This window comes from Oncorhynchus keta, chromosome 14 (genome assembly GCF_023373465.1).
Source record: "Oncorhynchus keta strain PuntledgeMale-10-30-2019 chromosome 14, Oket_V2, whole genome shotgun sequence".
NCBI classification, from domain to species: Eukaryota; Metazoa; Chordata; class Actinopteri; order Salmoniformes; family Salmonidae; genus Oncorhynchus; species Oncorhynchus keta.
This window is the reverse complement of record NC_068434.1, coordinates 26077187-26101237: the sequence shown is the minus strand read 5'-3', so window position 1 is coordinate 26101237 and position 24051 is coordinate 26077187. Positions and strand designations below refer to the sequence as shown.

Below are 24051 nucleotides of genomic sequence, written 5' to 3'. Positions count from 1 at the left end.
CCTGTACTGACCTCGCCTTCTGGATGATAGCGGGGTGAACAGGCAGTGGCTCGGGTGGTTGTTGTCCTTGATGATCTTTATGGCCTTCCTGTAACATCGGGTGGTGTAGGTGTCCTGGAGGGCAGGTAGTTTGCCCCCGGTGATGCGTTGTGCAGACCTCACTACCCTCTGGAGAGCCTTACGGTTGTGGGCGGAGCAGTTGCCGTACCAGGTGGTGATACAGCCCGCCAGGATGCTCTCGATTGTGCATCTGTAGAAGTTTGAGTGCTTTTGGTGACAAGACGAATTTCTTCAGCCTCCTGAGGTTGAAGAGGCGCTGCTGCGCCTTCTTCACGATGCTGTCTGTGTGAGTGGACCAATTCAGTTTGTCTGTGATGTGTACGCCGAGGAACTTAAAACTTACTACCCTCTCCACTACTGTTCCATCGATGTGGATAGGGGGGGTGTTCCCTGTACGGTTTCCTGAAGTCCACAATCATCTCCTTAGTTTTGTTGACGTTGAGTGTGAGGTTATTTTCCTGACACCACACTCCGAGGGCCCTCACCTCCTCCCTGTAGGCCGTCTCGTCGTTGTTGGTAATCAAGCCTACCACTGTTGTGTCGTCCGCAAACTTGATGATTGAGTTGGAGGCGTGCGTGGCCACGCAGTCGTGGGTGAACAGGGAGTACAGGAGAGGGCTCAGAACGCACCCTTGTGGGGCCCCAGTGTTGAGGATCAGCGGGGTGGAGATGTTGTTGCCTACCCTCACCACCTGGGGGCGGCCCGTCAGGAAGTCCAGTACCCAGTTGCACAGGGCGGGGTCGAGACCCAGGGTCTCGAGCTTGATGACGAGCTTGGAGGGTACTATGGTGTTGAATGCCGAGCTGTAGTCGATGAACAGCATTCTCACATAGGTATTCCTCTTGTCCAGATGGGTTAGGGCAGTGTGCAGTGTGGTTGAGATTGCATCGTCTGTGGACCTATTTGGGCGGTATGCAAATTGGAGTGGGTCTAGGGTGTCAGGTAGGGTGGAGGTGATATGGTCCTTGACTAGTCTCTCAAAGCACTTCATGATGACGGAAGTGAGTGCTACGGGGCGATAGTCGTTTTGCTCAGTTACCTTAGCTTTCTTGGGAACAGGAACAATGGTGGCCCTCTTGAAGCATGTGGGAACAGCAGACTGGTATAGGGATTGATTGAATATGTCCGTAAACACACCGGTCAGCTGGTCTGCGCATGCTCTGAGGGCGCGGCTGGGGATGCCGTCTGGGCCTGCAGCCTTGCGAGGGTTAACACGTTTAAATGTCTTACTCACCTCGGCTGCAGTGAAGGAGATTCTGCATGCTTTCGTTGCAGGCTGTGTCAGTGGCACTGTATTGTCCTCAAAGCGGGCAAAAAAGTTATTTAGTCTGCCTGGGAGCAAGACATCCTGGTCCGTGACTGGGCTGGTTTTGCTCTTGTAGTCCGTGATTGACTGTAGACCCTGCCACATACCTCTTGTGTCTGAGCCGTTGAATTGAGATTCTACTTTGTCTCTATACTGACGCTTAGCTTGTTTGATTGCCTTGCGGAGGGAATAGCTGCACTGTTTGTATTCGGTCATGTTACCAGTCACCTTGCCCTGATTAAAAGCAGTGGTTCGCGCTTTCAGTTTCACGCGAATGCTGCCATCAATCCATGGTTTCTGGTTAGGGAATGTTTTAATTGTTGCTATGGGAACGACATCTTCAACGCACGTTCTAATGAACTCGCACACCGAATCAGCGTATTCGTCAATGTTGTTATCTGACGCAATACGAAACATATCCCAGTCCACGTGATGGAAGCAGTCTTTGAGTGTGGAGTCAGCTTGTTCGGACCAGCGTTGGACAGACCTCAGCGTGGGAGCTTCTTGTTTTAGTTTCTGTCTGTAGGCAGGGATCAACAAAATGAAGTCGTGGTCAGCTATTCCGAAAGGAGGGCGGGGCAGGGCCTTATATGCGTCGCGGAAGTTAGAGTAACAATGATCCAAGGTTTTTCCACCCCTGTTACAGAGTTACAGTTTATATAAAGAAATCAGTCAATTGAAATAAATTCATTAGGCGGTCATCTATGGATTTGTCATGACTAGGAACACAGATATGCATCTGTTGGTCATAGATACCTTCAAAAAAATGGTTGGGCGTGGATCAGAAAACCAGCCAGTATCTGGTGTGACCACCATTTGCGTCTTGCAGCGTTACACATCTCCTTCGCTTGTTGATCTGGCTGTTGATTGTGGAATGTTGTGCCACTCCTCTTCAGTGGTTGTGCGAAGTTGTTGGATATTGGCGGGAACTAGCACACATTTCTGTACATGTTTATACAGTGCATCCTAAACATGCTTAATGAGTGACATGTCTGGTGAGTATGCAGTTGTTTTCATTGTCCGTAGCTTATCCCTCCTCATACCAAAACCCCACCGCCAAGAATGGTGCACTCTGTTCACAACGTTGACATTGGCAAACAGCTCGCCCACATGATGCAATACACGCTGTCTGCCATTGGCTCGGTACAGTTGAAACCGGGATTCATCCGTGAAGAGCACACTTTTCCAGCGTACCAGTGGTCATCGAAAGTGAGAATTTTCCCACTGAAATCGGTTATAACGCAGAACAGGTGAGGACAACGAGAATGCAGATGAGCTTCCCAGAAATGGTTTCTGACAGTTTGTGCAGAAATTATTGGGTTGTGCAAAGCCACAGTTTCATCAGCTGTCTGGGTGGCTGGTCTGACGATCCCCCAGGTGAAGAAGCCGGATGTGGAGGTCCTAGACGTGGTCTGTGGTTGTGAGACCAGTTGGCTGTACTGCTAATTCTCTGGCAAAAGCACTGGTGGACATTCCTGCTGACAGCATGTCAATTGCACAATCCCTCAACTTGAGACATCTGTGGCATTGTGTTTTGTGACACAACTGCACATTTTAGAGTATATATGCCATTTAGCAGACGCTTTTATCCAAAGCGACTTACAGTCATGTGTGCATACATTCTACGTATGGGTGGTCCCGGGAAACGAACCCACTACCCTGGCGTTACAAGCGCCATGCTCTACCAACTGAGCTACAGAAGGACCACAAGAGCGGTCCTTCTGTGGCTGAGATATTGTCCCCAGCACAAGGTATACCTGTGTAATGATCATGCTGTTTAATCTGCTGCTTGATATGCTTCACCTGTCAAGTGGATGGATTATCTTGGCAAGGATAGAAATGCTCACTAACAGGGATGTAAACAAAGTTGTGGACAAAATTCAAGAGAAACCAACTTTTGGTGCTTATGGAACATTTCTGGGATTATTTATTACAGCACTTTACATGTTTTGTATTTTTGTTGTATAATAGGTCCAAGTTGAATTATGATTGAACCATCATTAATTAAAGAAAGTAGAGTTATCATGAAATGAACACGGTGATTTCTGTCTGTTTTAGGAGATCAAGAAGAAGAAAGGCATCAAAGACGAGTTGCAGCTGACCAGCAAACAGAAGGAGATGATGCAAGCCCAGCTGGAGAAAGAGTCCTCCATTCGCAAGAGACTACAAGGGGTACGGCCAGACACTTTGACATTTTTCACACTTATCCAGTTTCTCAAACATTAAACTCTAGACATTGACATAATGTTCCTGTTGTTTGATCGATCGACTGTTGTGGTTGTCAGTTGGACATGGAGCTGCAGTGTGCGGTGGGTCTGCTGGAGGCAATGTTGATCCAGAAGCCTCCCCAGATCTCCTGGCAGCTCCCAGGGGTCCTCCAGGTCCTACTTCCCCTCCTCCACTCCCCCCTGGCCGCCCCACGCCTGCAGCAGGCCTTCCTCGACATAGGAGCCTGCCTCATGCCCACTGAGCTGCACTACCTGGGTACTATAATATATTGTGTAATATATTCCATTTTGTCGACACTTTTATCCAAAGCATAAACTATTACACTCGGTAGAGCTTTCCTCTCACTTCCCTCATATGTCCTTGTTCACACACCTTCACAGATCTGACAGGACTAGATAATAGAAAATAACATGGAAACTCCATCTAGCCTACATGAAAACTATGTGGAGTTATTGCTTGTACCTATCCAGTTGTCTCTGATCTTTAAATGGGAGTGAACAAAGATAAGGTGGAGGGAAAAACATTCTACTTCCTGTGATGAAACTTCCTCTTACCTCCTGCATGTTCTACTCATGGTCTCCTCCACAGCTCTGCTGGTGGGCCGGGTGACACTGCGCCTGATGAAACCTGAGTGTGATCTGGATGAGGCCTGGGGACAGGAGGATCTAGAAACAGCCACCCAGCGCACTGTCGGGCTGCTGCACATGCACACTGTCCCACACAGAGAGGGCAAGGCTGGTGGTGAGCACACACACACCCACACACACACACACACACACAGAGAGGGCAAGGCTGGTGGTGTGAAAACATACACACACATAGAGAGGGCAAGGCTGGTGGTGTGAAAACATACACACACACAGATAGGGCAAGGCTGGTGGTGTGAAAACATACACACACATAGAGAGGGCAAGGCTGGTGGTGAGCACAGACACACACACAGATAGGGCAAGGCTGGTGGTGTGAAAACATACACACACACAGAGAGGGCAAGGCTGGTGGTGAGCACAGACACACACACAGATAGGGCAAGGCTGGTGGTGTGAAAACATACACACACATAGAGAGGGCAAGGCTGGTGGTGTGAAAACATACACACACACAGATAGGGCAAGGCTGGTGGTGTGAAAACATACACACACATAGAGAGGGCAAGGCTGGTGGTGTGAAAACATACACACACACAGATAGGGCAAGGCTGGTGGTGTGAAAACATACACACACACAGAGAGGGCAAGGCTGGTGGTGTGAAAACATACACACACACAGATAGGGCAAGGCTGGTGGTGTGAAAACATACACACACATAGAGAGGGCAAGGCTGGTGGTGTGAAAACATACACACACACAGATAGGGCAAGGCTGGTGGTGTGAAAACATACACACACATAGAGAGGGCAAGGCTGGTGGTGAGAACAGACACACACACAGATAGGGCAAGGCTGGTGGTGTGAAAACATACACACACATAGAGAGGGCAAGGCTGGTGGTGTGAAAACATACACACACATAGAGAGGGCAAGGCTGGTGGTGTGAAAACATACACACACACAGATAGGGCAAGGCTGGTGGTGTGAAAACATACACACATAGAGAGGGCAAGGCTGGTGGTGTGAAAACATACACACACACAGATAGGGCAAGGCTGGTGGTGTGAAAACATACACACATAGAGAGGGCGAGGCTGGTGGTGTGAAAACATACACACACACAGATAGGGCAAGGCTGGTGGTGTGAAAACATACACACACACAGATAGGGCAAGGCTGGTGGTGTGAAAACATACACACAGAGAGGGCAAGGCTGGTGGTGTGAAAACATACACACACACACAGATAGGGCAAGGCTGGTGGTGTGAAAACATACACACACATAGAGAGGGCAAGGCTGGTGGTGTGAAAACATACACACACACAGAGAGGGCGAGGCTGGTGGTGTGAAAACATACACACACACAGATAGGGCAAGGCTGGTGGTGTGAAAACATACACACACACAGATAGGGCAAGGCTGGTGGTGTGAAAACATACACACACACAGAGAGGGGCGAGGCTGGTGGTGTGAAAACATACACACACACAGAGAGGGCAAGGCTGGTGGTGTGAAAACATACACACACACAGAGAGGGCGAGGCTGGTGGTGTGAAAACATACACACACACAGAGAGGGCAAGGCTGGTGGTGTGAAAACATACACACACACAGATAGGGCAAGGCTGGTGGTGTGAAAACATACACACACACAGAGAGGGGCGAGGCTGGTGGTGTGAAAACATACACACACACAGATAGGGCAAGGCTGGTGGTGTGAAAACATACACACACATAGAGAGGGCAAGGCTGGTGGTGTGAAAACATACACACACATAGAGAGGGCAAGGCTGGTGGTGTGAAAACATACACACACACAGAGAGGGCAAGGCTGGTGGTGTGAAAACATACACACACATAGAGAGGGCAAGGCTGGTGGTGTGAAAACATACACACACACAGATAGGGCAAGGCTGGTGGTGTGAAAACATACACACACACAGATAGGGCAAGGCTGGTGGTGTGAAAACATACACACACATAGAGAGGGCAAGGCTGGTGGTGTGAAAACATACACACACACAGATAGGGCAAGGCTGGTGGTGTGAAAACATACACACACATAGAGAGGGCAAGGCTGGTGGTGTGAAAACATACACACACATAGAGAGGGCAAGGCTGGTGGTGTGAAAACATACACACACATAGAGAGGGCAAGGCTGGTGGTGTGAAAACATACACACACACAGAGAGGGCAAGGCTGGTGGTGTGAAAACATACACACACATAGAGAGGGCAAGGCTGGTGGTGTGAAAACATACACACACATAGAGAGGGCAAGGCTGGTGGTGTGAAAACATACACACACACAGATAGGGCAAGGCTGGTGGTGTGAAAACATACACACACATAGAGAGGGCAAGGCTGGTGGTGTGAAAACATACACACACATAGAGAGGGCAAGGCTGGTGGTGTGAAAACATACACACACATAGAGAGGGCAAGGCTGGTGGTGTGAAAACATACACACACATAGAGAGGGCGAGGCTGGTGGTGTGAAAACATACACACACATAGAGAGGGCAAGGCTGGTGGTGTGAAAACATACACACACACAGAGAGGGCAAGGCTGGTGGTGTGAAAACATACACACACACAGAGAGGGCAAGGCTGGTGGTGTGAAAACATACACACACACAGAGAGGGCAAGGCTGGTGGTGTGAAAACATACACACACACAGAGAGGGCAAGGCTGGTGGTGTGAAAACATACACACACATAGAGAGGGCAAGGCTGGTGGTGTGAAAACATACACACACATAGAGAGGGCAAGGCTGGTGGTGTGAAAACATACACACACATAGAGAGGGCAAGGCTGGTGGTGTGAAAACATACACACACACAGATAGGGCAAGGCTGGTGGTGTGAAAACATACACACAGAGAGGGCAAGGCTGGTGGTGTGAAAACATACACACACATAGAGAGGGCAAGGCTGGTGGTGTGAAAACATACACACACACAGATAGGGCAAGGCTGGTGGTGTGAAAACATACACACACATAGAGAGGGCAAGGCTGGTGGTGTGAAAACATACACACACATAGAGAGGGCGAGGCTGGTGGTGTGAAAACATACACACACACAGAGAGGGCAAGGCTGGTGGTGTGAAAACATACACACACAGATAGGGCAAGGCTGGTGGTGTGAAAACATACACACACACAGATAGGGCGAGGCTGGTGGTGTGAAAACATACACACATAGAGAGGGCGAGGCTGGTGGTGTGAAAACATACACACACACAGATAGGGCAAGGCTGGTGGTGTGAAAACATACACACACACAGAGAGGGCAAGGCTGGTGGTGTGAAAACATACACACACACAGATAGGGCAAGGCTGGTGGTGTGAAAACATACACACACACAGATAGGGCAAGGCTGGTGGTGTGAAAACATACACACACACAGAGAGGGCAAGGCTGGTGGTGTGAAAACATACACACACACAGATAGGGCAAGGCTGGTGGTGTGAAAACATACACACACACAGAGAGGGCAAGGCTGGTGGTGTGAAAACATACACACACACAGATAGGGCAAGGCTGGTGGTGTGAAAACATACACACACACAGAGAGGGCAAGGCTGGTGGTGTGAAAACATACACACACACAGAGAGGGCGAGGCTGGTGGTGTGAAAACATACACACACACAGAGAGGGCGAGGCTGGTGGTGTGAAAACATACACACACACAGAGAGGGCGAGGCTGGTGGTGTGAAAACATACACACACACAGAGAGGGCGAGGCTGGTGGTGTGAAAACATACACACACACAGAGAGGGCGAGGCTGGTGGTGTGAAAACATACACACACACAGAGAGGGCGAGGCTGGTGGTGTGAAAACATACACACACACAGAGAGGGCGAGGCTGGTGGTGTGAAAACATACACACACACAGAGAGGGCGAGGCTGGTGGTGTGAAAACATACACACACACAGAGAGGGCAAGGCTGGTGGTGTGAAAACATACACACACACAGAGAGGGCGAGGCTGGTGGTGTGAAAACATACACACACACAGAGAGGGCGAGGCTGGTGGTGTGAAAACATACACACACACAGAGAGGGCGAGGCTGGTGGTGTGAAAACATACACACACACAGAGAGGGCAAGGCTGGTGGTGTGAAAACATACACACACACAGAGAGGGCAAGGCTGGTGGTGTGAAAACATACACACACACAGAGAGGGCGAGGCTGGTGGTGTGAAAACATACACACAGATAGGGCAAGGCTGGTGGTGTGAAAACATACACACACATAGAGAGGGCAAGGCTGGTGGTGTGAAAACATACACACACATAGAGAGGGCAAGGCTGGTGGTGTGAAAACATACACACACATAGAGAGGGCAAGGCTGGTGGTGTGAAAACATACACACACACAGAGAGGGCAAGGCTGGTGGTGTGAAAACATACACACACATAGAGAGGGCAAGGCTGGTGGTGTGAAAACATACACACACATAGAGAGGGCAAGGCTGGTGGTGTGAAAACATACACACACACAGAGAGGGCGAGGCTGGTGGTGTGAAAACATACACACACACAGAGAGGGCAAGGCTGGTGGTGTGAAAACATACACACACATAGAGAGGGCAAGGCTGGTGGTGTGAAAACATACACACACACAGAGAGGGCAAGGCTGGTGGTGTGAAAACATACACACACATAGAGAGGGCAAGGCTGGTGGTGTGAAAACATACACACACACAGAGAGGGCGAGGCTGGTGGTGTGAAAACATACACACACATAGAGAGGGCAAGGCTGGTGGTGTGAAAACATACACACACACAGAGAGGGCAAGGCTGGTGGTGTGAAAACATACACACACACAGAGAGGGCAAGGCTGGTGGTGTGAAAACATACACACACATAGAGAGGGCAAGGCTGGTGGTGTGAAAACATACACACACATAGAGAGGGCAAGGCTGGTGGTGTGAAAACATACACACACACAGAGAGGGCAAGGCTGGTGGTGTGAAAACATACACACACACAGAGAGGGCAAGGCTGGTGGTGTGAAAACATACACACACACAGAGAGGGCGAGGCTGGTGGTGTGAAAACATACACACACATAGAGAGGGCAAGGCTGGTGGTGTGAAAACATACACACACATAGAGAGGGCAAGGCTGGTGGTGTGAAAACATACACACACATAGAGAGGGCAAGGCTGGTGGTGTGAAAACATACACACACACAGAGAGGGCGAGGCTGGTGGTGTGAAAACATACACACACACAGAGAGGGCGAGGCTGGTGGTGTGAAAACATACACACACATAGAGAGGGCGAGGCTGGTGGTGTGAAAACATACACACACATAGAGAGGGCAAGGCTGGTGGTGTGAAAACATACACACACATAGAGAGGGCAAGGCTGGTGGTGTGAAAACATACACACACATAGAGAGGGCAAGGCTGGTGGTGTGAAAACATACACACACATAGAGAGGGCGAGGCTGGTGGTGTGAAAACATACACACACATAGAGAGGGCAAGGCTGGTGGTGTGAAAACATACACACACACAGAGAGGGCGAGGCTGGTGGTGTGAAAACATACACACACACAGAGAGGGCGAGGCTGGTGGTGTGAAAACATACACACACACAGAGAGGGCGAGGCTGGTGGTGTGAAAACATACACACACAGAGAGGGCAAGGCTGGTGGTGTGAAAACATACACACACACAGAGAGGGCGAGGCTGGTGGTGTGAAAACATACACACACACAGAGAGGGCAAGGCTGGTGGTGTGAAAACATACACACAGAGAGGGCGAGGCTGGTGGTGTGAAAACATACACACACACAGAGAGGGCAAGGCTGGTGGTGTGAAAACATACACACACATAGAGAGGGCGAGGCTGGTGGTGTGAAAACATACACACACACAGAGAGGGCAAGGCTGGTGGTGTGAAAACATACACACACATAGAGAGGGCAAGGCTGGTGGTGTGAAAACATACACACACACACAGATAGGGCAAGGCTGGTGGTGAGCACAGACACACACACAGATAGGGCAAGGCTGGTGGTGTGAAAACATACACACACACACAGATAGGGCAAGGCTGGTGGTGAGCACAGACACACACACAGATAGGGCAAGGCTGGTGATGAGCACAGACACACACACAGAGAGGGCAAGGCTGGTGGTGAGCACAGACACACAAAGAGAGCGAGCAAGGCTGGTGGTGAGCACACAGAGAGAGGGCAAGGCTGGTGGTGAGCACACAGAGAGGGCAAGGCTGGTGGTGAGCACAGACACACACAGAGAGCGAGCAAGGCTGGTGGTGAGCACACAGAGAGGGCAAGGCTGGTGGTGAGCGCACACACACAGAGAAAGGGCAAGGCTGCTGAAGAAACACGGACACAATACAGACACACATCAACATCATTGAGATTATACCTGCTGGTGGCCTAATGCTCTCATCATGTTGTTTCAGACATGGCTCCACTGTCTGCCCCAGCCTTCTCCTTTTGTTTCCCCCTGCTCAACACCGTGCTCAGGGACTCCTCAGGCAGCACTGAGGAGACGGAGAGCATGCAGGTCCGTGCCCTGCAGGTCATCAATGTGCACGCTCAACTTCGCGCTGAGGTTGACACCACAGACATACTCATCGATGAGGTAAGAGTAGATCAAGTTTATCGTCTCAGTGTGTTGTCACATCCCTTTGTCTGAGGCATACTCCTACCAACGTATAATACTCCTACCAACGTATAATACTCCTACCAACGCATAATACTCCTACCAACGCATAATACTCCTACCAACGTATAATACTCCTACCAACGTATAATACTCCTACCAACGCATAATACTCCTACCAACGCATAATACTCCTACCAACGTATAATACTCCTACCAACGTATAATACCTTTCTCTTCCTGTACTCTCCACTCTATTAATGGCTGGCCATCATGGACATGGGGCTTATGTTTGTATGACTTGTCTCTCTGTTTCGTCTCTCAGAATGGTCCTGAGCTGCTCCCTCGTTTCAGTATGCTGCTTCTCCTGACCAGAGTCATCTCCACTGCAGCACCCAGGCTGCAGGTACACACTCCAACACCATGCTTCTACCATATTTACAGGCAAATACTAACCAGTAGAGCTCTCACATACGTTTATACAGTGTGTCTGAGTGTAGATCTGTAATTGTGTGTGTTTCAGGTGCTGGCGTCCCAGTGTCTGACAGCAGTGTGTGCCAGTGGAGGAGGAGAGAAGGGCTGTGCTCTGGCTGAGCAGGATGAGATAGACGTCCTGCTGGAGGCTTTGCTCTCCCCCTGCTTCTCTGTCAGAGACGCTGCCCTCAGGGTGAGGAAACTGTGTGTGTGTGTACTGTGTGTGGGTCTTTGGATGTGTGTTAATGTCCCACCTCTCTTTCTGTCCAGGGCCTGTTGGAAATGGAGATGGCTCTGCCTACAGAAAGTACAGATGCCAATGGTCTGCGTGTTCTCCGCAGGCTGTGGGTGTCCAGGTTTGATGTGGAGGAGGAGGGCAGGACCCTGGCTGAGAAGTGAGTATCTAACATTGTCTCCTCTGTGTAATACTTAGCTAGTTGAATATAGCTCCCGTCTTCAAATGACTTTGCTTTCGAGAAGTAGCGCGTCTCCCCTCATGTAGCGTAGCTGCTGTGACTGACCATACCTCTCTGCTCCCCTTCTCTCCCCCAGGCTGTGGCAGGCTCTGTGTCGGGAGCTGGTCCCTGACCATACCTCTCTGCTCCCCTTCTCTACCCCAGGCTGTGGCAGGCTCTGTGTCGGGAGCTGGTCCCTGACCATACCTCTCTGCTCCCCTTCTCTCCCCCAGGCTGTGGCAGGCTCTGTGTCGGGAGCTGGTCCCTGACCATACCTCTCTGCTCCCCTTCTCTCCCCCAGGCTGTGGCAGGCTCTGTGTTGGGAGCTGGTCCCTGACCATACCTCTCTGCTCCCCTTCTCTCCCCCAGGCTGTGGCAGGCTCTTTGTCGGGAGCTGGTCCCTGACCATACCTCTCTGCTCCCCTTCTCTTCCCCATGCTGTGGCAGGCTCTGTGTCGGGAGCTGGTCCCTGACCATACCTCTCTGCTCCCCTTCTCTCCCCAAGGCTGTGGCAGGCTCTGTGTCGGGAGCTGGTCCCTGACCATACCTCTCTGCTCCCCTTCTCTCCCCCAGGCTGTGGCAGGCTCTGTGTCGGGAGCTGGTCCCTGACCATACCTCTCTGCTCCCCTTCTCTCCCCCAGGCTGTGGCAGGCTCTGTGTCTGGAGCTGGTCCCTGAGCTGTGCTCTCTGCTCATCGGAGATGTGACCCACCATGAGGAGGCTGTGCGTACTGCCGGGGCCGAGGCTCTGTCCAGTGCCATCAGCGAGTACCGCGACCAGTCCCCCGCTGTCCTGGGCCAGCTCAATGAGCTCTACCACCAGAAACTCTATGTGAGTCTCCCTCACCCATGGCCCTCCTATCACAGCTCAGGAATAGTCAGGTATCAGGAGGGGTGTGTTGTAAGATACTTTTAGTGTATGTGGACACCCTTTCAAATTTGTGGATTCGGCTATTTCAGCCACACCTGTTGTTGATGGGTATTAAGTTGAGCACAGAGCCATGCAATCTCCATAGACAAACACTGTCAGTAGAATGGCCTTAATGAAGTGCTGTGACTTTCAACATGGCACCGTCATAAGATGCCACCTTCTCAACAAATCAGTTCTAAAAATGTCTGCCCTGCTAGAGTTTCCCTGGCCATCTGTAAGTGCTGTTATGGTGAAGTGGAAACAGCTCAGTCACAAAGTGGTAGGCCATACATGCTCATAGAACAGTACCGCTGAAGCTCGTAAAATCATCTGTTGCAACTCTCACTATCGAGTTCCAAACTGCCTCTGGAAGCCAATTCAACACAATAACTGTTCGTCGGGAGCTTCATGAAATGGATTTCCATGGCTGAGCAGCCGCACACAAGCCTAAGTTAACCATACACAATGCCAAGCGTCGGCTGTAGGCTCATTGGAGCAATGGAAAACGTTGTCTGGAGTATTGAATCACGCGTCACCATCTGGCAGTCCGACGGATGAATCTGGGTTTGACGTTTGTCATGGTTTGGGCTCCTTAGTTCCAGTGAAGGGAAATCTTAATGCTACAGCATACAATGACATTATAGATGATTCTGTACTTCCAAATTTGTGGCAATAGTTTGGGGAAGGCCCTTGTTTCAACATGACAATGCCCCAGTGCACAAAGCGAGGTACATACAGAAATGTTTTTTCGAGATCGGTGTGGAAGAACTTGACTGGCCTGCACAGAGCCCTGGCCTCAACCCCATCGAACACCTTTGGGTTGAATTTGAACGCTGAATGTTCCAACATCTAGTGGAAAGCCTTCTCATAAGAGTGGAGACTTTTATAGCAGCAAAGGGGGACCAACTACATATTAATACCCATGATTCTGGAATGAGATGTTGGATGAGCAGGTGTACACATACTTTTGGTCATGTAGTGTAGAACCGTGGTTAATGTGAAACTGTTGTGTTTTTCCAGAGACCTCCTCCTATCCTGGATGCTTTAGGACGAGTCATTTCTGAACAACCACCTGACCAGTGGGAAGCCAGGTAAGCGAACGCTCTGCCACTCAACAATGTCGATACAACTCTTATTCCAGTCTATAGCACTGGGTGATGGTGATAACTTTCCAGATTCTAATTTGCTGTGTTTAAGTGGCACCACCTTGTGCATAGTGTCTAAGGGTATGTTGGTGTCTGCAGGTGTGGCATCGCCCTGGCTCTGAACAAGCTGTGTCAGTATCTGGAAGAGCCACAGGTCACTCCTCTCTTCCTGTTCTTTGTTCCTGACGCCCTGAATGACCGTCACCCTGAGGTGCGGCGCTGCATGCTGGATGCTGCCCTCTCCGCCCTCAACACACACGGAAAGGTACCAACACTCTTTAAATACTCTAGACAACCACACCCTTCTCCTGGCACCCAATGCAACTGCTCCTCTCTCAATTGACTCCTACCAACTCAATACAGTATATCCCTTTTCTTTCTGAGCAGTGTGTTGTTGTGTTCCAGGACAATGTGAGCGCCCTGCTCCCCGTGTTCGAGGAGTTTCTGAAGGACGCCCCCCAGGACGCCAGCTACGACTCAGTCCGCCAGAGTGTGGTCATCTTAATGGGCTCTCTGGCCAAACATCTGGAAAAGAGTGACCCCAAGGTCAAACCCATTGTGGCCAAGCTCATTACAGCACTCTCCACACCCTCACAGCAGGTACTGGAACAATCCCTCACATTATTCACTATAGGTTTCATCTTGATTTCTAGAACCTATATGCATTGACCTTTACAATCAAATGCCTGCTTATTGTAATCGTTTCCTTGTTTGTCTCTTTCCTCTCTCAGGTTCAGGAGTCTGTGGCTAGCTGCCTGCCCCCTCTGGTCCCTGCCATCAGGGAGGATGCTGGGGGGATGGTGCGGAAGCTGCTGCAGCTTTTGTTGGAAAGTGACAAGTACGCTGAGAGGAAGGGCGCGGCCTACGGCCTGGCCGGCCTGGTCAAAGGCTTGGGAATCCTGGCCCTCAAACAGCAGGACATCATGAGTACCCTGACCGACGCCATCCAGGACAAGAAGAACTTCAGACGCAGAGAGGGTCAGTGACTCCTCGCCAGTCGCTTAACCTTGCTGGTCTCTATGGTTAACTTTGTTCCCTGCAATCTGGGCCTGTGATTTTTAACACTTCTCTCTCTTTCTTCTCCAGGTGCCCTGTTTGCCTTTGAGATGCTGTGCAACATGCTGGGGAAGCTGTTTGAGCCCTATGTGGTCCACGTGCTGCCCCACCTCCTGCTCTGCTTCGGAGATGGGAACCAGTACGTCCGAGAGGTACAGTTAACATTTCAATCCCACCTACTTTCTTCCTGTTTTCTCTCACACTTCTCATTCAACACTATTTTTCCACCTAATAATTCTCACATTCACTCACATGTTTTGTTGTGCGTTACGCTCTATCTAACGTCCTTGCCCTTTCCCAGGCGGCAGATGACTGTGCCAAGGCGGTGATGAGGAACCTGAGTGCCCACGGGGTGAAGCTGGTGCTGCCCTCCCTGCTGGTGGCTCTGGAGGAGGAGTCCTGGAGGACCAAAGCAGGTGAGGTTCCGCCCACTGCATCATGGGCCTTTTTTTAGAGAGCTGTGCCATGTTATCCCAAATGATAGGATTGAACCATTAAGCAATCACCTGATGGTAACCACATCCTTGTCCTCCCTTCCTTGGCCCCTACTCTGCTCCCCATTCATCTCATCTTTATCTCTTCTTAATCCTTCTACTCTCCTTTCCTACTCCAGGTTCTGTGGAGCTCCTGGGTGCCATGGCATACTGTGCCCCTAAGCAGCTGTCCTCCTGCCTGCCCAGCATTGTGCCCAAGCTGACCGAGGTGCTGACTGACTCCCATGTCAAAGTGCAGAATGCCGGCCAACAGGCCTTACGACAGATTGGCTCTGTCATCCGCAACCCTGAGATCCTGGGTAGGAGGGCTATGCGCAACTCTGAGATTTAGCTATAGAAATGTGAAGAAAATCAGTTAAAGCAGAATGTACAGTTGTGTGGAAGATATTAAGTGAAAATACTTTAAAGTACTACTTTTTTTGGATATCTGTACTCTACTATGTATATTTTTGACAACTTTTACTTCACGATATTCTTTAAGAAAATAATGTACTTTTTACTCCATACATTTTCAACTCGCATCCAAAAGTTCTCGTTACATTTTGAATGCTTAGCAGGACAGGAAAATGGTCAAATTCACACACTTATCAAGAGAACATCCCGACTGCCTCTGATCTTGCGGACTCACTAAACACGCTTCATTTGTAAATGATGTGTGAGTGTTGGAGTGCCCCTGGCTATCAGTACATTTTAAAAACAATAAAATCGTGCTGTCTGGTTTGCTTAATATAAGGAATTTGAAATTATTTATACATTCTGATACTATATTTTAGCAATTACATTTACTTTTGACACTTACGTATATTTAAAACCAAATACTTTTACTCAAATAGTATTTTACTGGGTGACTCACTTGAGTCATTTTCTATTACGGTAACTTTACTTTTACTCAGGAATGACAATATTGTACTTTTCCCACCAATGCATCTGTAGGGGTAATACAGATACCGATTGTTATTTTAGGGTAGTTACTAACAGTGTTTCTGTCCCCCTCTCAGCCATAACCCCCATCCTGCTGGACGCCCTCACTGACCCCTCCCGTAAGACCCAGAACTGCCTGCAGACGCTGCTGGACACCAAGTTTGTCCACTTCATCGACGCCCCCTCCCTGGCCCTCATCATGCCCATCGTCCAGAGGGCCTTCCAGGACCGCTCCACTGACACTCGCAAGATGGCCGCTCAGATCATCGGCAACATGTACTCCCTCACTGATCAGAAGGTACGCAGCAGCCCTGGGATATTGAGTTGCATTGTACTACAATTCATCTTCTATAAATGCTCTGTTTATAATGTAGGTGTTTCTAATGGTTGACACAATGTGTTTGTCTCTGTGTTGCAGGACCTGTCCCCATACCTGCCCAGTGTCATTCCTGGACTCAAAGCCTCTCTGCTGGACCCTGTGCCTGAGGTATGTACCTCTGCCTAACAGTTCAACAACAAACCCGTTAAGGGGTTTGGTTAACTGATGATAACTCTCTCTCTCTGTCCTCCTCTCCTCTCAGGTGCGTACAGTGTCAGCCAAGGCCCTGGGTGCCATGGTGAAAGGCATGGGTGAGTCGTGCTTTGATGACCTGATGCCCTGGCTCATGGAGACCCTGGCATCTGAGCAGAGCTCTGTGGACCGCTCTGGGGCTGCCCAAGGTCTGGCTGAAGTGATGGCTGGGCTGGGCGTGGAGAAGCTGGACAAGCTGATGCCAGACGTGGTGCAGACTGCCAGCAAGGTGGACATCGCCTCCCACGTCCGCGACGGTTACATCATGATGTTTATCTACCTGCCCCTCACCTTCGGGGACAGGTTCACCCCCTACGTTGGCCCCATCATCCCCTGCATCCTCAAGGTAGGGAGCACTCAACAATCACTAACATCTCTCCATTCTCTCCCTCTGGTTGTGAACACCTCTCACCAGTCTCTCCCTCTTTCCTTGGTATTACAGGCTCTGGCAGATGAGAACGAGTATGTGAGAGACACTGCCCTGCGTGCCGGCCAGCGCATCATCAGCATGTACGCTGAGACGGCCATCGCCCTGCTGCTGCCTGAACTGGAACAGGGCCTGTTTGACGACCTCTGGAGGATTAGGTCAGGCATATATATATATATATATATATACACACACATCACTATACATTTTATGTCCGTATGTAAGGGTTTTACCTGGCAGTGATAGTAATGTAAGTGAGCCTTCATGTTGTCTCTGGTTCACAGGTTTAGCTCCGTGCAGCTGCTGGGAGACCTACTGTTCCACATCTCTGGAGTCACAGGGAAGATGACCACAGAGACCGCCTCAGAGGACGACAACTTTGGCACAGCGCAGTCCAACAAGGTATTCTGACAAATATGCATGATTGTACTGTATAGATGGTTGATTATAAAGTGGTTTGTATGTGGTGTTGGTGCTGAGCCCTCTTCCTCCTTTCCCCCAGGCAATCATCGGAGCCCTGGGTGGAGAGAGGCGTAACCGAGTCCTGTCTGGCCTCTACATGGGCCGTTCAGACACCCAGCTGGTGGTGCGACAGGCCTCCCTCCACGTGTGGAAGATCGTGGTGTCCAACACTCCCCGCACCCTCCGGGAGATCCTGCCCACCCTCTTCACCCTGCTGCTGGGCTTCCTGGCCTCCGACTGCCCTGACAAGAGAACGGTAACGCTACTGCTCATTAAGTCTACAATCTATGGAGCCGTTTCCTCCTTGCTCATTAAGACTACAATCTATGGAGCCGTTTCCTCCTTGCTCAATAAGTCTACAATCTATGGAGCTGTTTCCTCCTTGCTCAATAAGTCTACAATCTATGGAGCCGTTTCCTCCTTGCTCAATAAGTGTACAATCTATGGAGCCGTTTCCTCCTTGCTCAATAAGTCTACAATCTATGGAGCCGTTTCCTCCTTGCTCAATAAGTCTACAATCTATGGAGCCGTTTCCTCCTTGCTCATTAAGTCTACAATCTATGGAGCCGTTTCCTCCTTGCTCAATAAGTCTACAATCTATGGAGCCGTTTCCTCCTTGCTCAATAAGTCTACAATCTATGGAGCCGTTTCCTCCTTGCTCAATAAGTCTACAATCTATGGAGCCGTTTCCTCCTTGCTCAATAAGTCTACAAACTATGGAGCCGTTTCCTCCTTGCTCAATAAGTCTACAAACTATGGAGCCGTTTACTCCTTGCTCAATAAGTCTACAAACTATGGAGCCGTTTACTCCTTGCTCAATAAGTCTACAAACTATGGAGCCGTTTACTCCTTGCTCAATAAGTCTACAAACTATGGAGCCGTTTCCTCCTTGCTCAATAAGTCTACAAACTATGGAGCCGTTTACTCCTTGCTCAATAAGTCTACAAACTATGGAGCCGTTTCCTCCTTGCTTAATAAGTCTACAATCTATGGAGCCGTTTCCTCCTTGCTCAATAAGTCTACAAACTATGGAGCCGTTTCCTCCTTGCTCAATAAGTCTACAAACTATGGAGCCGTTTCCTCCTTGCTCAATAAGTCTACAAACTATGGAGCCGTTTCCTCCTTGCTCAATAAGTCTACAAACTATGGAGCCGTTTCCTCCTTGCTCAATAAGTCTACAAACTATGGAGCCGTTTCCTCCTTGCTCAATAAGTCTACAAACTATGGAGCCGTTTCCTCCTTGCTCAATAAGTCTACAAACTATGGAGCCGTTTCCTCCTTGCTCAATAAGTCTACAAACTATGGAGCCGTTTCCTCCTTGCTCAATAAGTCTACAAACTATGGAGCCGTTTCCTCCTTGCTCAATAAGTCTACAAACTATGGAGCCGTTTCCTCCTTGCTCAATAAGTCTACAAACTATGGAGCCGTTTCCTCCTTGCTCAATAAGTCTACAATCTATGGAGCCGTTTACTCCTTGCTCTCACAGCTTTTGCACTTTATCACATCCCCTTTGTCTAACTCTCTGTGGTCCTGTTCATTAATTGCACATTGTTAAGACATTTCAGTGTTCTGAATTTGAGTGTATTTGCGTTCTGTGTTCTCTCCTTCTTCTGATCCCTGGTTTACTGAATGTGGCTTCTCTCTGTGGTTGTAGATCGCTGCGAGGACACTTGGAGACCTGGTTCGTAAGCTGGGAGAGAAGATCCTCCCAGAGATCATTCCTATCCTGGAGGAGGGTCTGCGCTCAGACAAGAGTGATGAGAGGCAGGGTGTGTGCATCGGCCTCAGTGAGATCATGAAGTCCACCAGCAGGGATGCGGTCAGTACCTCAATACATACCTGGCCACTTTTTCCTTCATCTTTTAATTCATGCTTTATTTAACCTGGCATTTAACCTAGATGAGTATCAATGTTTCAAGGAAAGTGTCTTAGACATAGCAGGGGTATGTGATGGTAGAGCAGTAAGTTGACTGTGTATGTTTCCAGGTGCTGATATTCTCTGAGTCCCTGGTCCCCACGGTGAGGAAGGCTCTGTGTGACCCCCTGGAGGAGGTTCGAGAGGCTGCAGCCAAAACCTTTGAGCAGCTCCACGCCACCATCGGTCACCAGGCCCTGGATGACATCCTGCCTGCCCTGCTCAAACAGCTGGTGAGAGACACCTCCCCACACACCAACATTAACCCTCTTCACCTCTGAACAACCCTCTGAATCTCATAGCCATTAAAACCAGTAGATAGTGATAGCGCTGACGTCGTCCACGTATTCCTATGGAAAACTCCCCATGGCGCATTAATTATTTGATTTTGAAGCGTGCCTTATTGCTGAATTGGGGATTGAATGGCACCAAAAAATCACTAAGGATCATGGTGAAAGTGGCCGTAACTTTGGTCGACGTAGTAGCTTTCATCCTGTCGGAGTCAGCCGGGAGCCTCCTCGTAGCCTGCTGGCACGTGATTGGTCTGTGTCAGCACGTGGTCCTGTGTAAATGTTGTTGTCCAAATGGATCCCTATTTAATACAATTTCCTGATTTGTGGCTAACTTTAAAATAAATCACTGTGTGGCTCGAACTTGATCATAATAAACACATTTTAGAACTCGAAACAGCCAACAAAAAAAAAAGCCAGTTCTGGCGATCAACATTTACATGAGCTTTCTAGGGCAGACCAGGACATTTTGTCACTGCTACGTTGCTACGCAGTAGCCTACCAGCAGAGCTTGTGACTTTACGCTCCAAACCGGACACTGGGAGCCTGGTATCCACACATTGTGTTCAGTTATACTCACTCATGTCGCTCCTTAAGAAATTCTGGAGAGGGCAGAGAGGATCCACCGTGGAACAGAATATAGAGTGAGGTTAATGTTTCTCTGTGTGCAGGATGATGAGGAAACTGCGGAGTTTGCTCTGGATGGTCTGAAACAGGTGATGGCAGTAAAGAGTCGCTCTGTGCTGCCCTACCTGGTGCCCAAGGTGAGCTGTCCAAACATTACACACTCTACTAACAATGGTTCATCTCAATGATCATTTTTTGGATTTATATAACACCTTTCCTGATGCTCAAAGTTCTTTTAAGTCTTTTTTTATAGTACGAGTGTAGTTCTGTGTATAAATGCTATCCTCTCCTCTTCATTGACAGCTAACTGCTCCTCCAGTGAACACGCGTGTGCTGGCCTTCCTATCTGCCGTGGCTGGAGACGCTCTGACACGCCACCTTGGGGTCATCCTGCCCGCCCTCTACTCTTCTCTGAAAGACAAGCTGGGAACAGAGGAGGGGCAGCAGGTAACAACGGCATTCATGATTACAATATGGTTATAAAGCAGTTCCAAGTGCACAGGCACTACTATTAGTCATCATCATGGGATAATATTACAGTGGTTCTTAGTGGGCTGTTGTGGTCACTAGATGATGGCTCTGTCCCCAGGCTCATATAACCCCTGTTCTCACCCCACCCCTCCTCTAGGAGCTGGCCAGCTGCCAGGCAGTGATCCTGTCTGTGGAGGATGAGGTTGGTCAGCGTATCATCATTGAGGACCTGCTGGAGGCCACCAGATCACCTGACGCTGGTCTCAGACAGGCCGCCGCCACCATCCTGAACGGATACTTCTCCCGCACCCGCCTGGACTACAGCGCCCACACCCGCAACCTGCTGTCAGGCCTCATCCGCCTGCTCAACGACTCCAACCCGGAGGTCCTGGTGCAAAGCTGGGACGCCATCAACTCCATCACCAAGGTTAGCAGTTGGCACCAAGAGCATTACAGGCACTGGGAATGAGTTTGTCAGGGTTTACTGATGTCGTACAGTATTTGTTATGTGTTTTGGAGCTTTATGCAGCATTGATTTATAGATAACCTTGTGACCTTTGGTTAACTGACAGAGTATGCATCTATGTAAAGTAATGTTAAACTCTTTGTTTTTGTAGAAACTGGACGCTGGCAGCCAGCTGGCTCTGATTGATGACCTGCACAGGGACATCCGGTCAGTGGCAGCAGACGTCAAGGGTCAGCATCTGCCTGGGTTCTGTCTGCCCAAGAAGGTAAGCCTCTCCTCTAGAAAGATGGTGCATTTCCACTGAGGATTTAGCCCAGCGGTTTACCCAGAAGGCTCAGACTTTTCTGTTTTCCATCTACACGAGCCGGCACCCATGTCACACTGGGCCATGGCTCTGGCGGACCTACTTTAACTTGGAGCCACGCCCCCTGGGTACTTTTCAGCTGGCATTTACATAACACTGGCTAACTGAACTTTAACACCTCACAAAGCAACATTCTTGAATGATACATTGGTTGTTGAAGTCTTTAGTATCACACTCCTAATGGAAACTCACTAAAGGAGTCCACATGCTTCCCAGCCGCAATGTGTAACAGCCTTATTCTAAAATGGATTAAATAATTGATTTTCCTCATCAATCTACACACTATACCCCATAATGACAAAGCTAAAAAAGGTTTTTAGAAATGTATGCAAATATATATAAAAAAGAAACAGAAATACCTGATTTACATAAGTCTTCAGACACTTTGCTATGAGACTGCAAATTGAGCTTGGGTGCATCCTGTTTCCATTGATCATCCTTGAGATGTTTCTACAACTTGATTAGAGTCCACCTGTGATAAATTCAATTGATTGCATGTGATTTGGAAAGGCACACACCTGTCAATATAAGGTCCCACAGTTGACAGTGCATGTCAGAGCAAAAACCAATCCATGAGGTCTAAGGAATTATCCATAGAGCTCTGAGACAGTGTTGTGTCGAGGCACCATGAAGGACCCCAAGAACACAGTGGCCATCATTGTTAAAAGGAATAAGTTTTGAACCACCAAGACTCTTCCTAGATCTGGCCGCCCGGCCTAACTGAGCAATCAGGGGGAGAATGGCCTTGGTCAGGGAGGTGACCAAGAACCCAATGGTCACTTTGACAGAGCTCCTTTAAAAAATGTTTTTATGTATTTCCTTTATTTAACCAGGTAGGCTAGGTTGTGAACAAGTTCTCATTTACAACTGCGACCTGGCCTAGATAAAGCACAGCAGTTCGACACACACAACAACAGAGTTACACATGGAATAAACAAACATACAGTAGAAAAAGTCTATATACAAATCAAATCAAATTTATTTATATAGCCCTTCGTACATCAGCTGATATCTCAAAGTGCTGTACAGAAACCCAGCCTAAAACCCCAAACAGCAAGCAATGCAGGTATAGAAGCACGGTGGCTAGGAAAAACTCCCTAGAAAGGCCAAAACCTAGGAAGAAACCTAGAGAGGAACCAGGCTATGTGGGGTGGCCAGTCCTCTTCTGGCTGTGCCGGGTGGAGATTATAACAGAACATGGCCAAGATGTTCAAATGTTCATAAATGACCAGCATGGTCGAATAATAATAGGGCAGAACAGTTGAAACTGGAGCAGCAGCACGGCCAGGTGGACTGGGGACAGCAAGGAGTCATCATGTCAGGTAGTCCTGGGGCATGGTCCTAGGGCTCAGGTCCTCCGAGAGAAAGAAAGAGAGTATTAGAGAGAGCATATGTGGGGTGGCCAGTCCTCTTCTGGCTGTGCCGGGTGGAGATTATAACAGAACATGGCCAAGATGTTCAAATGTTCATAAATGACCAGCCTGGTCAAATAATAATAAGGCTTTTTTTTTTTTTTGTAAATTTAAATTTGCTATCGTAAATGTTAGCAACACCGCCTTTGGGGGATGCATGGGGGATATGGTCACTAGTGTAGCCAGGAGGTGAGGCCTCATTTAAAACAGTAAATTCATCAGGCTTAAGCCATGTTTCAGTCAGGCCAATCACATCAAGATTATGATCAGTGATTAGTTAATTGACTATAATTGCCTTTGAAGTAAGGGATCTAACATTAAGTAGCCCTATTTTGAGATGTGAGGTATCAAGATCTCTTTCAATAATGACAGGAATGGAGGTGGTCTTTTATCCTAGTGAGATTGCTAAGGCGAACACCGCCATGTTTAGTTTTGCCCAACCTAGGTCGAGGCACAGACACGGTCTCAATGGTGATAGCTGAGCTGACTACACTGACTGTGCTAGTGGCAGACTCCACTGTGCTGGCAGGCTGGCTAACAGCCTGCTGCCTGGCCTGCACCCTATTTCATTGTGGAGCTGGAGGAGTTAGAGCCCTGTCTATGTTGGTAGATAAGATGAGAGCACCCCTCTAGTTAGGATGGAGTCCGTCACTCCTCAGCAGGTCAGGCTTGGTCCTGTTTGTGGGTGAGTCCCAGAAAGAGGGCCAATTATCTACAAATTCTATCTTTTGGGAGGGGCAGAAAACAG

The 24051-nt window shown here is 49.1% G+C and overlaps 1 protein-coding gene across 1 annotated transcript in view; it reads left to right on the top strand.

Moving 5' to 3' along the window:
- LOC118394048 (eIF-2-alpha kinase activator GCN1-like) overlaps window positions 1-24051 on the top strand; it is a 42368-nt gene that overhangs the window by 9516 nt on the left and 8801 nt on the right. Inside the window, exons 23-49 of the mRNA XM_052461407.1 lie at window positions 3426-3539; window positions 3653-3851; window positions 4185-4337; window positions 10642-10823; window positions 11170-11250; window positions 11368-11511; window positions 11589-11713; window positions 12415-12604; window positions 13703-13773; window positions 13927-14092; window positions 14233-14427; window positions 14559-14805; window positions 14914-15035; window positions 15185-15299; window positions 15497-15676; window positions 16376-16596; window positions 16717-16785; window positions 16880-17215; window positions 17312-17454; window positions 17581-17698; window positions 17799-18014; window positions 19413-19577; window positions 19745-19906; window positions 20635-20727; window positions 20894-21037; window positions 21219-21488; window positions 21679-21792. Of these exons, the coding sequence (XP_052317367.1) occupies window positions 3426-3539; window positions 3653-3851; window positions 4185-4337; window positions 10642-10823; window positions 11170-11250; window positions 11368-11511; window positions 11589-11713; window positions 12415-12604; window positions 13703-13773; window positions 13927-14092; window positions 14233-14427; window positions 14559-14805; window positions 14914-15035; window positions 15185-15299; window positions 15497-15676; window positions 16376-16596; window positions 16717-16785; window positions 16880-17215; window positions 17312-17454; window positions 17581-17698; window positions 17799-18014; window positions 19413-19577; window positions 19745-19906; window positions 20635-20727; window positions 20894-21037; window positions 21219-21488; window positions 21679-21792 (4335 nt within the window). The remainder of the gene's footprint in view (window positions 1-3425; window positions 3540-3652; window positions 3852-4184; window positions 4338-10641; window positions 10824-11169; window positions 11251-11367; window positions 11512-11588; window positions 11714-12414; window positions 12605-13702; window positions 13774-13926; window positions 14093-14232; window positions 14428-14558; window positions 14806-14913; window positions 15036-15184; window positions 15300-15496; window positions 15677-16375; window positions 16597-16716; window positions 16786-16879; window positions 17216-17311; window positions 17455-17580; window positions 17699-17798; window positions 18015-19412; window positions 19578-19744; window positions 19907-20634; window positions 20728-20893; window positions 21038-21218; window positions 21489-21678; window positions 21793-24051) is intronic.